Below are 11,881 nucleotides of genomic sequence, written 5' to 3'. Positions count from 1 at the left end.
TCCACACATACCACATTGCCCTTGACCTTCCTCCATCCTGCATTGACACTTCTACTTGTGGGTTTTGAATCACATGCTTACTCCCTCTCTCTAGATGATTGTGCCCTCTTATAAGTTTTTTTCTTGCACAATGCAGAACCCCCATCTGAATTAGCTTCAAAGGGTTCCCTCTAATGACACGCCTCCTTCTCCTAGTTTCAGTCTGGAGCTGCACGTTGTTGAGATTTCTAATTTGGATGTGCACCTCCATGGCTCCCTTGCACCGAAGCTCAGAGCTCTTGTCCTCAGTCTCAACTACACCAATATTGTGTCATAGCTTGCGAATGAAACTTCTCTCTCTCTCTCTCTCTCTCTCTCTCTCTCTCTCTCTCGCAGCTAATAAAAAGATTTAGATCAAGAATAGAGTACACAGACTAATTGAGCTAGAAAAAAATTTGAATTTTCCACTGAGAATGACCTTGTGGTTAATAGGGGGTTGCATAAGAAAGCATTTCTGGAGATTCTCCCTCTGCATGAAACATCAACCCACAAGCAAGACGCATGACACAAGGGCAATCTCGATGGCCACATGGAAGTTATTTGAAAGAAGTTAAATGGCAGCGTCAGATGGATGGACATTGGACACTATGAAAGGAGTAGAGGTTCCGAGTGAACTTGGTAAAGCAGGCTGAGGACGATTTGGCTGAACTGGGTGGCGGTGTAGAGAAGTCTCAGTCGGAGATTGCTGTAGTGGTTCTGCCAGCGCTGACTGCACAAAAAGCTTCACTCACACCAGCGCTGACTGCATAAAAAAAACTTTACTCACAATTGTGGTTGCATTGGTTGAGTCCAGTTTGGCTGCCAGCTTACTCCAGCTAAAAAACTCCAGGTGTTGAGTCATAATTAAGACATCAAAATGCTGCATTGTGCTATCGTAAAATCCTCAGCTGCCATATGCAAAATTAAATTTGCTTCGATGGTAAGATTTACAGCAAGTAGACCTGATTTCGAGGCAAGGCAGTGGAAAGCTATCAAAGCACAACAAAGAAATTGTGTAGTCGGTCGCAATATATACGTCGATTGTTGAAGCAGCCTGTGGGCTACTTGGTGTCAAAATTCAGGAACACATTGAGCACTACATGCTGGGGCGCATGGTTGCATGTGACCACAACTCCACAATAACAAATTCACGAAGAAGAATGCACCGATTCTAAGGCAAACCTCCCTCTCTCTCTCTCTCTCTCTCTCTCTCTCTCTCTCTCTCTCTCTTTGTGTGCCAATGTGTTGTTGGGCCAGATCGCGTCAGAGCTTCGAGCTTTGTCACACATGCACATTAGCCCAAGAAATAGGACAATATCATGGAGTGTACGTACCTGTAGGGATTCCTAACTGCACAGAGAGAGAGAGAGAGAGAGAGAGAGAGAGAGAGAGAGGATTTTTAGGCGTGAAGTGAGAGAGGAGACTCGCAGAGGAAAGAGAGATGGCGATTGCGGAGGGGAATCTGAAGGAGTACGAGCGGAAGTGCGACGCGAGAGAGAGTGCGAGAAGAAGAGCACGACGATATGGTGAACTCGCTCTACTGTAATGTGTAGAGCATAGTGAGTTCTTATTAGGTTTTTACAAAAGAATATGTGTACATACCTGGTGGCCCGTCCACTTACCTGGGCGACCACATTGGGCTTTATACCCCAACAACCTCCCACTTAAAGTCCAATGTGGTACTTTAAGTGTGAGAGAAGCTACTATACAAGCTAATATACAAGAGATGTAGAGAAGTGATGTACTACCCTACACCTAATTGCTTGCGAAAATGCGCAAAGCTCTCTGAGGGAAGTCCTTTTGTAAGTAGATCAGCAGGATTTTCTGTGGTGTGAACTTTGACAAGCTGAAGTTGCTTATCCTCGAGCATTTCCCTGATGAAATGATACTTCACATCCACATGCTTTGTCTTTGAGTGATAAACTGGATTGCGAGCCAATTGTATAGCACTTTGACTATCACAATATAACACAGGCATCTCTTCTTTGATTCCCAAATCTGTTACTAGTCGATTAAGCCAAATTGATTCTTTGCATGCCTCTAATGCTGCAACATATTCAGCCTCTGTAGTAGACTGAGTAACACAATCTTGTAATCTAGAACGCCATGATACTGCTCCACCAGCCAATGTAAAGACATACCCTGACGTAGACCTTCGGTTGTCTAAGTCACCTGCATAATCTGAGTCTGTAAAACCCTTTACACTTAGCTCCTGACTCCCATAGCATATTCGCATACTCTTTGTAGCTTTCAGGTATCTCAATATTCCTTTCACTGCCTCCCAATGTTTCTTGCCTGGGTTTGACATGTATCGACTTACTACTCCCACTGCAAATGCAACGTCTGGGCGAGTAGCAATCATTGCATACATGAAACTACCCACTGCAGACGCATATGGAATCTTATCCATTTCAGCCTGTTCTTCCTCAGACACATGACAATCTTGTTTGCTAAGTTTCACATATGGTGGCAATGGAACACTCAATGCCTTTCCCTTCTCCATATTGAAACGTTGCAAAACCTTGTCGATATACTCTGTTTGAGATAACCAAATCAACTTCTTTGATCTGTCTCTCTCAATGCGCATACCAAGTATATGACTTGCCTCACCCATGTCTTTCATGTCAAACGATTTTGCCATCTTTGACTTCAAAGCTGAAATTTCTTCCAAGTGCTTGCCAGCAATCAACATGTCATCCACATACAAAATAAGGATCAGCCAACTGCCATCCTTAGCCTTCTTTGTATATAGATAGTGATCGAACTCACTACGTTTGTAGCCTTGAGAAAGCATAAACTTATGGAATTTATGGTACCATGCCCTCGGTGATTGTTTTAAGCCATAGAGACTTTTTAACAACTGGCATACCCAATCTTCCTTGCCTTTCTCAACAAACCCTTCTGGCTGCTGCATGCAAATTTCCACGTCTAAATCACCATGCAAGAACGCTATCTTGACATCCATTTGGTGCAACACCAAATCTAATATGGCAACCAATGCAAGAAAGCATCTCAATGTAGTCATCTTGACCACCGGAGAGAAGACTTCATCAAAGTCAATGCCTTGTTCTTGCTTAAAGCCCTTGGCAACAAGCCTTGCTTTGTCCTTTGGCTGACTATCATGAGCGGTGATCTTATACCTGTAAACCCATTTACAAGGTAGAGCCTTTTTGCCCTGTGGTAATTTAACTAGCTTCCATGTCTTGTTTTTATGCAGAGCTGTCATCTCTGACTGCATGACCAATTGCCAATTCCCGGAGTCCTTCATTTGCACTGCTTCCTTGTAACATGAAGGCTCATTGCAATCAGTCAACATGACATAGTTCATAGATGGAACAAACCTATCAGGAGGTCGCGTGACACGTATAGATCTACGCACAATAGGTGGCTCAGGCTCAGCCACAACCTGTTGTTCCACTCTATCCTGTCCTTGCTCCTCTTGAGCCCTGACATTTTGTCTTGCACGTGCAGGTCCATCTTCTTGGAAGACAAATCTTCTAATCTCCTCAACCCTCTCTGGTTTAGAATGATATTTGGATTCATTAAAGTGAACATCATTGCTGCGGACAACCTTTCTAGATTCGGGATCCCAAAGTCTGTACCCCATCTCACCAGAATTACCATAGCCTAGAAAGATGCACTTTCTACTCTTTGGCTCAAGTTTGTTCCTAAATTCCTTTGGAACGTGAGTATATGCCTCATAGCCAAAGACTCTGAGATGCTTGTATGAGGGCATTTTGCCCGACCATACCATCTCTGGCACTGAATCCTTCTGCAAAACCTTGCTAGGAGATCTACTTACAAGATGAACAGCTGTTGATACAGCTTCAGCCCAAAACCCATTTGGCAGCTGTGCATTAGACAACATACTTCTAAGCTGCGGCGGTTGTTTGCTGCGTGACTCACAACCAGCAAACCCTCAACAGACATACATCATCTCTGACAATACATCCCATGTGGAAGTACCTGCAATGTCAGGATGAAATCTGGAATATCAAGAAGCAAACACAAGCTACCTGATGAACTAGTGGATGTCGCCTACAGCCTGTGTGTAGATGCGCCCGTGTCGTATGTGAAATGCCTCCAAGAATTGTGAGCCGTCCTTCGATGTGTAGACAACCACAAATCAACACTCTGGGAGTGTCGATATCCTTAGCACCTGCAGTCGTAGGCCGAAAACCCCAAATTTGCAGAGTCGGATCTGCACCTGTCGAGACCACGTAGTCGAAAATGGCCTGCGCAGACCTTTGTCGAAGCCGAACGGTGGCCGAGATGACCTCAGTATGAAATTTTGAGCACACCAAGCCCTACGGGCTATCCCACAAGATTTGGGGCTGTGTCTTTGCCTGTCGAATTTCACTCCAATCTGAGCTGGTGACTCTAGCCTCCTGCAATGCTGCCCCGAGCCTCGATCTGAGCTCTGATACCAGTTGAAGGAGTACAAGCGAAAGTGCGATGCGAGAGAGAGTGCGAGAAGAAGAGCACGACGATATGGTGAACTCGCTCTACTGTAATGTGTAGAGCATAGTGAGTTCTTATTAGGTTTTTACAAAAGAATATGTGTACATACCTGGCGGCCCGCCCACTTACCTGGGCGACCACATTGGGCTTTATACCCCAACAAAATCGAGAAGTAGTAGACACAGACTCCCATTAATAGCAGGCGAAGGAGAAGAAGGAGGCAGATCAATCGTGCAAACTATGAAGAAGGTGAGCGACGAGGTCGCTGACATGCATTTATCCCATTTGTCCGTGCAGCGCTTCTATTGGTGACGTGTGGAAGCTTTAAAAACTGAAAAGATTCAAAGCTCCCAATGCCAGACACGTGGATGCCTTCTGCTTGCTCAAAAAATTTAAGCTCCATTATGTATAGTATAGAAGTATAGTTGTCTCTCAAATCTTTTTTGAGGTGCTTATTAAGGAGTATCTTGGGAGATGCCGTGTGGAAAATGAAAGTAAAATGGGACGTTGCATGGAGATCATGGAGAGAAGTTGGTCTCAGGCAAGGCAGGGCTAGGATTAGGAGGCTCATTTTATCAAACAAGCTTCCTTGTGAGCGTGCTACCAATCGCCTCTCTGTCTCTCTCTCTCTCTCTCTCTCTCTCTCTCTCTCTCTCTCTCTTTCGGTTCAACAACATCCCTCTCTCTCGCTCTGCCTATCGAGTCTCCCATCCCGTCTAGCATGGAGCTCGCTTGGCCTCCTGGAGACTCTCTCTCCCTCTGTTCTGTGTGCGGGGCAATCGCCGATTGTGACAGTCTGCAGCATTTATCTGCAAGGGTGGGTTGGTGTGTAGGGATTTGTCGTGTCTGCACATCAGACGAGAGTTGTGGTCACCGAGGCGAGAGGAGAAAGAGAGAGATAATCGGCCATCGTTACTATGAGAGCGAGAGGGGGAGAGATTTTGTCTGATTTGCGCTATGCCTTAGTGCGCACTTGTCTGTAGGGCATGCATCGTGTGCAGCTAGGTTTGTCGATGCCTACCATCTTCGTGAGAACGGGAGGTGATGTGTGCAAGAATGCACACATCAGGAAGTGCATAGAAAAGGCCATAATGCACCTGAAGTGGAGGTGGCAAGTGCGTAGGCCTCTCTCTCTCTATGTCTCTCTCTCACTCTAGCCAATGCTTTGTTTGTGACTTGCTTGGTATTGGATGTAGATGTGCTTAATCGAGGCTTCATTGAGCCCAAGGAGTGTGTTGCTTGCCCACCTGCGAGTTGCACATGGTATGAGTTGTGCAGATAAGACAAGCTGGGTGAGAGATAGGGACAATTCTGTCCGTTTCGTGGAGGCAAGGGAAGGGAGGGGCAGGCTCAAAACGATGGGATTGGAAGTGATGAGATCGGGCGAGATCATGATGTAAATGAAGTCATCATGCCTACACCTCCAGAGTGCAATAGCGTGTGAGCCGCAAAGCAATTGGCCTGATTAGGGGGGCAATTGAATTGTGAGGGTCCTTCAAAGCGTTTACAAATCATTCATGGACTTTGTGAACGCAACGAAGCTGTCCAACAAGAGTGCAAAAACTACTTACAAAAGGTTTGCAAACAAGTTCAAGGTGAAGAAGATCACATCACCTTTCGAGAGGAGGTGATTTTGGCATTGCAGGGTATCAAGGACGAAACTGCACGTTTGGAAATCAATCAACATGAAATCTATACATTCATGGAAAATTTCCAGAATGAGGTTGTGCAACAATTGTCTCTGTGCTTCAAAGAACACAAGGACCAAGTTGAAGCCTTGAAAGCATATGTAGCAGGTTTGAGGTTTGAGATTAGGACCTTCAAAGAACACAAGGAGCAAGTTGAAGCTCTGAAAGCGCATGTAGCAGATTTAGGGTCTGAGATGAAGACCTTAAAAATTGTAATTAATCGCTTGAATGCCATCGATAGGAGACTTAATCGTGTTGTCATGCCTAACGCACAGGGGGGTGTTACTACATCCTATCCTAAAATGTAATGTTTTTGGAACTAATGATGTTGCAAAACTTCAAATTATCATTGTGTTATTACATCCTATCTTAAAATGTAATCTTTTTTGAACCAATGGTGTTGCAAAACTTCAAATTATCATTGTAGTATCTCTCTCTCTCTCTCTCTCTCTCTCTCTCTCTCTCTCTCTCTCTCTCTCTCTCTCTCTCTCTCTCTCTCTCTCTCCCCTCCTGAACACATGCATGAAATGCTCTATGTGTGTGTGTGATGTAGCAATACTTCAATTTATCATTGTAGTCTCTCTCTCTCTCTCTCTCTCTCACACACACACACACACACACACACACACACACACACACACACACACATGCAGGAAAAGAAGGTTTTAGGGGTAGGGAATAAACAAAAAGGAAAACATAAAAAGATATAGGGAGGGGTAGAAAGACAAACGGAGAGGTAGCAAAAGGGGGAGGAAAGGAGATGCAAATCTTGCTATTTAGAAGACTCAATTTTATTGACAACCTTTTGATTGGTGTTAAACCGGTCACCCAAAGTGATTACTCTTTAAAAAAATTATTTAACACAGATGGTGTCTGGACCATGGATTTTGTCCCCAGGACACACACATCGAGCTAGATTGTGCAACATTTCTTGAAAAGCTAGGCGAGAAACAGCACGGGCTAGGGCTCAACGATCTTTGCAGCGAATCCCATTGGGTATTTTAGGAGATTGTGTGAATATCATGCATTTAAGCCATGGCGGTCAACAAATGGATGCAATGGCTATGCATATTGAAAATTGTACTACAAATGCTCAAAGCACTAGACCTTTAGAAGTACCTTCCGTTATTGGAGTCGCCAACAATTGGGAGCGTCAACAACATCCTTGCATTAATTTTGAAGAAGGAGGATTCTCCAAAATTGAGCATTATTGTCTATCTATTCGTTGCCTTTATCCAAATGCAACAATCTTGAAGCATGACTCTATGCTTGCCCTCTACCATGGAAAATGCTTGGTCCACAACTTGGGTGGCTTAAATTTTGTGTGCTCCTTTTGTGGTGCATGTGCTCGGAAGGTTGAAGGTAGGTCTATACGCACATTTGTAGGTAAGTATTGTTGCTTATCAGGAAAAGTCAAATTACTTCCTTTGAGTGATCCGCCAATGGAGCTCAAAGAATTGATGCAAGGTGCTACTACCAAGAGCAAAAAATTTCTTAAACACATCCGAGCATATAACAATGTATTGGCTTTTGCTTCTTTGGGTGCTCATGTTGATGAGCAACTTACGCGAGGGAGAGGTGTGTACACTTTTAAAGTTCACGGTGCCATCTACCATAATATTGGGCCCATGACACCGTGCGAAAGAGTGGATCAAATCCCTCGCTTTGCAAAATTGTACTTTTTTGATACAGAGAATGAGCTCAACAATAGATTGCATCATGTGCCAGATTTAGATAGAGATTCCTTGCATAGTTTGCAGGCTATGATGCATCGTGTTAACCCATATGCAAATGCCTTTTGGTTTGCTGCTACAACAATGGGGAATGAAGGAATCCCAAACATGAAGATGGCCATTACTGAAAAGCGTACAAATGATTGGCAATATTTAGCTCCACGTGGATCTGAGGTTGCAGCAATTATGCCAGGGCAAGGAGATGAGAGCAACATCGGCCATCGTGATATTGTATTGCAATATCGTGATGGGGGGCTTAAAAGGATCTCCAACCTACATCGATCATATATGCCTTTACTATATGTTCTATTATTTCCTAATGGAGAGGATGGGTGGCATCCATATATACCACAAACTCCCAATGAGCAGCAATTTATTACACAAAAACAATACTACACCACAGAATGCCTTTTACGTGGAGGACGATTGTTGCAGCAGTACATTGTTGATGCGTACAATACTATGGAGGAGTCAAGGTTATTATGGTTTAGAAACAATCAAAGATCAATTCGTGCAGAAGTGTATCAAGGCCTTGCAGACATGCTTGCTTCCAGTGACAATGCGCATGGGGTCATGGGTGTTAATGTTGGAAGAAGAATTGTATTGCCTTCATCTTTTGTGGGGGGGCCTCGATACATGCAGCAACTCTATCAAGATTCTATGGCAATTGTACGTAAGAGAGGAAAGCCTGATCTATTCATAACTTTCACATGCAACCCAAGGCGGAAGGAAATAGAAGATGCGTTATTGCCAGGTCAGAGTGCTTCTGATCGTCCTGACTTGACTACACGTGTCTTTCATCATAAATTCAAAGATTTGATGGACTTGCTTATTAAAAGGTCTATCTTTGGAAAGGTTGCTGGACATGTTTGTGTGATAGAATTTCAGAAGAGAGGTCTTCCCCATGCTCATATCTTACTGATTCTTCCATCCGAATATAAGACGACAGAGATGTGGCATTACGATAGAATGGTTTGTGATGAACTTCCAGATAAAAATTTATTTCCTGATTTGTATGATGTTGTGAGTGGTTGCAATGTTCATGGTCCGTGTGGCGCATTGGATCCAAATGCTCCATGCATGGTAGATCGAAGATGTAGATTGAAATACCCACGCGAGTTTTGTGAATATACTTCTGTTGACGGTGATGGATATCCAAGGTATATGCGGCGAGATGATGGTCAATATGTGGTTCAAAAGCAAGAGAGGCTTGATAACAGATGGATTGTTCCCTATAATCCATTGTTGTCTCTAAGATATAAAGCTCACATAAATGTAGAGATATGCTCAACCATATCGGTAGTGAAGTATCTCTATAAGTATGTGTACAAAGGACATGATATGGCCACAGTTGTGCTCCAAGATGGAGAAGGTGTTCTTGATGAAATCAAGAGTGATTTAGATGCACGCTATGTATCCGCATTAGAGGCAATTTGGAGAATTTTTGGGTTCTCATTGCATGAGGAAAATCCTGATATATTGCGTTTGCAGGTGCATCTTCCACAACAGAATATGGTTTCTTTTGGAGACTCTACTGACATATCCGATTTGGTGAATAATAATGATAATAGCTAGGAAGACAACACTTACATAGTGGTTTGTAGCGAATCAACAATATCCAGAAGAAAATGATTTATTATCTATAGATTTTCCCTTTGAATGGGTTTGGAACCCCACTAATAAAGTGTGGTCGCATAGGCAAAGAGGTGATACTATCAGGAGAATGTACAATGTTGTTCCCAATGCAGGCGATCTTTATTATTTGCGTATGCTGCTTACGATATGCAAGGGTTGTAAATCATTTGAGGAGCTTCACACTTTCAACGGACAAACCTATGCCACTTTCAAGGAAGCTTGCAATGCCAGGGGTTTGCTAAAAAATGATGATGAATGGTTTATGTGTTTGCAAGAGGCATCATGTACAAGTACCGGCTTGCAACTACGACAACTATTTGTTATGATCTTGGTATTTTATGAGCCATTATGTCCAGGTACAATGTGGCACCGATTCTCCTTGGAGCTTTCTGAGGATTATGTTTATGATTTGCATTAATGTACAAGTGATGAGGGTGTATGTCATGAGATAGCTAAGAATCAAGCATTATGTAGCTTGGAGTCTCTGCTTCAATCATATGGGAAACGACTTTGTGACTACTCTGGGATGCTCGAAGTAGACCGTTCTGTATTATCCGGATGTGGGAGTGGTTTGATAGCAGAAGAGAGGATGTTCAATGCAAACGAGAAGATGACACTAGCCATTCGTATGGAAGCATCTTTGAATTGTGGACAAAGAGCTGCTTATAACAAAATCATGCAAGCAGTTGACTCATCAAATGGGACAGGTTTTTTCTTGGATGGACCCGGTGGGACTGGGAAGACTTATCTCTATAATGCACTACTTTGTCGTGTACGTGGTCAACAGAATGTCGCTTTAGCATGTGCATCCTCGGGAATTGTAGCTTTACTTCTTAGCAATGGACGTACAACACACTCGAGATTTAAGATACCAATAGAAGTGCATTCTGAATCAACATGCAACATCAAGGAAAATAGTCAACTTACAGAGCTTTTGAGATTAACATCATTGATCATCTGAGATGAGGCTCCCATGGACCATCATTATGCTTTTGAGGCCTTGGACAGGACATTGAGAGATGTTATGCAAAGTGATGCATTGTTTGGGGGGAAGGTGTTTCTCCTTGGGGGTGATTTTAGACAAATTTTACCAGTTGTGCCCAAAGGAAGTTGAGCAGATATTGTTGATGTCTCTTTGTGCTGATCTTATGTATGGAAACATGTGAAGACTTTGAAGCTAATAGAGAATATGCGTGTACTTCATTGTTCCAATGACTTGGTTGAGAGAGACTTTGCAAAATGGGTACTAGACATTGGCAATGGGAATGTATGTCATGGGGATTTACTTGATACTGTAGCATTTCCAAGTAGTATGATACTCGAAGATAACAATGTTCAAGGCCTAATTCACAGTATATATGGTGACTTACAAAATGTCCAAAGACATGCAAGCTTCTTTCGGGACAGAGGTATTCTTGCACCACGCAATAAGGATGTTTCCATAATCAATGACTTGGCTATGCATAAAATGAGAGGACTTGACAAAAAATACTTGAGTGCAGATTCTCTTTGTACATCAGATTGTAATGGTGGGTTATATCCAATAGAGTTTTTAAACTCATTGGATCTTGGTGGTGGCTTCCCACCACACTGCTTGCACCTGAAAGAGAATGCTCCAATCATGCTCCTTCGCAACCTGGATCCAAGGCGTGGTTTATGCAATGGGACAAGATTGATATGTAAACATTTTTATCACAGGGTCATTGAGGCGAAAGTAATCACAGGTTCTCATGTTGGAGACAATGTGTTCATACCAAGGATCGACTTTATCATAGGAGGTTCTCAAGGATTACCTTTTGAAATGAAGCGTAGACAATTTCCTGTGAGACTTGCATTTGGAATGACCATCAACAAGGCACAAGGTCAAACACTTGGATTTTTAGGTTTGTACCTTGCTACACCTGTTTTTACTCATGGTCAGCTCTATGTAGCAATGTCTCGCGTGCGCTCTTTTACTGCCATAAATATTTTGATAGATGGTAGTCAAACATCGATAGAAAATTCAAATGCAAATCCAATGGCTTGCAGCCCAAACATTGTCTACAAAGAAGTGCTAGAGGTCAGAAATGTTTAAGGTATCATACTATCTTTCATCCATGCATTACTCTTTGTCATTAACTTATTGTTAAATGAAGTTTTATATTAATCCTAATTTCTGTTGGAATTAGGGTTGCAGAGAAACACACACAGCTTGGAGAAGACAAAGGAAGCTCGAGGCACACAATAGAGAGTGTATTACTTAGTGTGCAATGGAAAGATAGATAGCCCTAGAGTGATGGGCGTATATATAATGCACGGGGGAAAAAACCTCCTAAAGTGGGAAAAAATGCCCCGACGGTCCTAGTG

At 43.0% G+C, this 11,881-nt stretch overlaps 2 protein-coding genes across 2 annotated transcripts; both read left to right on the top strand.

Moving 5' to 3' along the window:
• Positions 1–7,609: 7,609 nt before the first annotated feature.
• Positions 7,610–9,475, top strand: LOC147434986 (uncharacterized). The gene has a single exon (XM_086489709.1). It carries the CDS (start codon positions 7,610–7,612, stop codon positions 9,473–9,475), a length of 1,866 nt encoding a protein of 621 aa, XP_086345835.1.
• Positions 9,476–10,508: 1,033 nt separating this feature from the next.
• On the top strand, positions 10,509–11,609 carry LOC147434985 (uncharacterized). Its single transcript, XM_086489708.1, has 2 exons — positions 10,509–10,589; positions 10,704–11,609. The coding sequence occupies exons 1-2, from the start codon at positions 10,509–10,511 to the stop codon at positions 11,607–11,609; spliced, it is 987 nt and encodes a 328-aa protein (XP_086345834.1).
• The last annotated feature ends 272 nt before the right edge of the window (positions 11,610–11,881 follow it).

Source organism: Adiantum capillus-veneris, chromosome 19, assembly GCF_014529385.1.
Source record: "Adiantum capillus-veneris isolate H3 chromosome 19, ASM1452938v2, whole genome shotgun sequence".
In the NCBI taxonomy this organism is placed as follows: Eukaryota; Viridiplantae; Streptophyta; class Polypodiopsida; order Polypodiales; family Pteridaceae; genus Adiantum; species Adiantum capillus-veneris.
Note: the sequence above shows the minus strand (reverse complement) of the source record. Positions and strands in the feature narration are given on the sequence as shown.